Below are 2,676 nucleotides of genomic sequence, written 5' to 3'. Positions count from 1 at the left end.
TTTTATCAACAGTAAAATACCATTAGTTATGTCTGTACTGTTGTTTCAAGCAAATATGTATGGACTATGTAAAAGCAATACGCTCAAATGAATCTTCGTTCTATTCTACTCTACTCTCTACAGAAGGTGATCATGGAACCGAATACCGTACTTGCATTGTTTGCACCTAGCTACTTTGCAGTGTGCACAGAATATAAGTACGAGAACGTCATTTTCGAACAGTTCCAAAGAAAAGAGTTTTCTTTGTCAGAATGAAGATGAACTCAACTGTTTTTTGGATACCTTCTGATGATCTGAAATACTATAAGAGAATCAAATATAAGAGAGAAAATAATAATTATATTACGGGTACAGATCAGTTTTGAGGGTTTTTTTTTTGTAATTTTGAAGACTTAATCAGAGAAATTGGTATTATACTAATTACTATAAATATTGCATTATTAGTAATGTATTTTACTCAAAGTATTGTCCATCGTTAGCTACAACTTTTTTCCATCTCTCAGGCAGCATACGGATTCTGCGTTTGAGAAAATTTCTTGTTCTTTGAGGGGATCCAAAGATCGACCCAATTTCTGGCTTCTTCGTAACAAGAGAGGTGCCACGTGCCCAGTTCATGAGTCATCCGGAAGAAATGGTGGTCCGAAAGAGCAATGCCTGGCGGGTGGGGTAGGACATCCCATCGAAGCACCTGTAACGTTTCCTTGACGAATTTTGTAACATGTGGCGCGTCCTCGTGCTGAAAGATCACTTTGTCATGTCTTTCGGCACATTGGAGACGTTTGTGCTTTAGTGCTAGGCTCATTTGCATCAATTATTGTGTAAAGTTCTCCCGAGAAGGTTACGTTAGGCTGTATTAACCCAACATAGTTCATTGCGAGCTGGTCCCACCAAATGCGCACTCTTTCTTTCTCGCTGGTGTCAAAATCGCCACTTTTAAAACGTCGAAACCAGCACTTACATGTTTTTGTTGATGGAGCATGTGTCCATATATCTTGCACAGCAATCGATACCCATGAGCTAAACATTTCCTCAAATTAAAACAAAAAAGGAGCGCTTTCCGCGAATTGTGTTTTGTTGGTGCAAAGGTTCACATGCTTAGAGCACAAAGAAATTATGATTTTTGCATTTCAATGAAATGACATATGCTGATTTCTTGAGGAAAAAGGTGACGGAAAAAGGTGTTCAACATGATTACAGTTACAAGATGGTACGATGCTAGTTACGCCACTTTTGTGAATCCCTCAGAACTCGTTTTATACCCGCAATAATAAGTGAAAGTTTGAAGTACTCCAATCACCCACTGACCTAGCAATGGCAAGCACAGCTGCTTCAATTTCTGCCTAATTAAAGCTCAAATTAGACATGAATCACTAGTACCTGTACTTCACTCGGGACTTTTTTGATTCTGGACCAAGGCGACAGGTGCACTACTCGCCATGAAGACTCTCTGAGTTTGTTCTTCTATATGAAATGACCATTCTTCGCCTCCGCCCTCTGCAGCAAAAATCCGTAAGCACCGTCCACTGCTACTGATGGAGAAGTTTTGCCACGGAAGAGGAATATAGGATCGGAAATTTTGGATTAGGGAACCGGGATGAAAAAGGCGATCATGTCTGGGCTGTTGTCCGCCGCTCGTCCCTTTTATGGGAATTCTCCTTTCATGAAGAAAAATCATCGTCGGTGAATATGAGAATTGCCCAACGGCACCTCTCGTGCTGAGATCGACCACTTGCCAACGGAAAGTGGTGTCTACTTGACGTCTCGGTGGTACCATCCCTTTATAGCGTTTCTGTTCACGTCTCATTTGAAGCGAAAATACGAGTCAACCGCAAGATGGAAAACAACATCTGATATCAGCGACGAAGTAGAAAAGAAGTCGTGTACGACCATTACATTCTCGAGAACTACTTGTCCCAAAGCGATTAAGCACCCTCGAGGGAGATCGGCAACGAGATTTGGTGACGCGTTCGCTACACGAATGGACCAGCTGAGAGCTCAGCTGAATACGGCTCAAGGACTTCGTCAACGTCACTCACGAAACTTGAGAACATCTTGGGTGACTATGGCGAGGGAACGATACGAGTGGAAGACATGCTGGGGTCCGCACGTCCAGTGAAGACGGGCCATCTAAGTATCTAAGTATAACGGACACGACTAGGTGGAATTAACCACACACCGACATTATAAGTCTATAACGGGATCGAGTGCGGTACTATCTGTTAGAGCTGAGGTGAGAGTATGAATACCTGTCAGGTGGGACCCACGGAGCTCCGGGCCAACAGGCTATTCTACTCACGTTCCTCGTCTTTCTGGGATGAAATTCAAACTCCATTCGTATGCAATATTTTCTACCTATTGAGACAGATTTGTTTCAATCAACTGTGTTATTCATATTCTTTCTTAAACAAGATTCTACTACGCGACGCTGTTCGCTGGTAGCAACGAGTGACTTCGTCCGCCATTGAATCTACTGTTCTATTTTGACTTCACGCCGAAAGGTGACTGTTAAAATGTTTTAGTGATCTCTTGAGCAGTTCCAAAACTGGGCATTTTGCAACTGCTGAAACTGGAAACCTGTCTTTTTTTTTTCGTGTTAAAAAGGAGCGCCGTCTTGTTCTCCGACGAAGAATTGCGATACCAAATGACATTTCAAATGCTCTCACGATTCGGATCGCA

At 42.3% G+C, this 2,676-nt stretch overlaps 1 protein-coding gene across 1 annotated transcript; it reads left to right on the top strand.

The window, feature by feature from the left end:
* Positions 1–87: 87 nt before the first annotated feature.
* Positions 88–705, top strand: RB195_018362 (uncharacterized protein; the record flags this gene model as incomplete). Its single annotated transcript, XM_064185777.1, has 2 exons — positions 88–197; positions 549–705. 2 exons carry the CDS (start codon positions 88–90, stop codon positions 703–705), a joined length of 267 nt encoding a protein of 88 aa, XP_064041658.1.
* Positions 706–2,676: the final 1,971 nt, after the last annotated feature.

This window comes from Necator americanus, chromosome II (assembly GCF_031761385.1).
Source record: "Necator americanus strain Aroian chromosome II, whole genome shotgun sequence".
NCBI classification, from domain to species: domain Eukaryota; kingdom Metazoa; phylum Nematoda; class Chromadorea; order Rhabditida; family Ancylostomatidae; genus Necator; species Necator americanus.
This window is presented reverse-complemented; position numbering and strand designations above follow the sequence as displayed.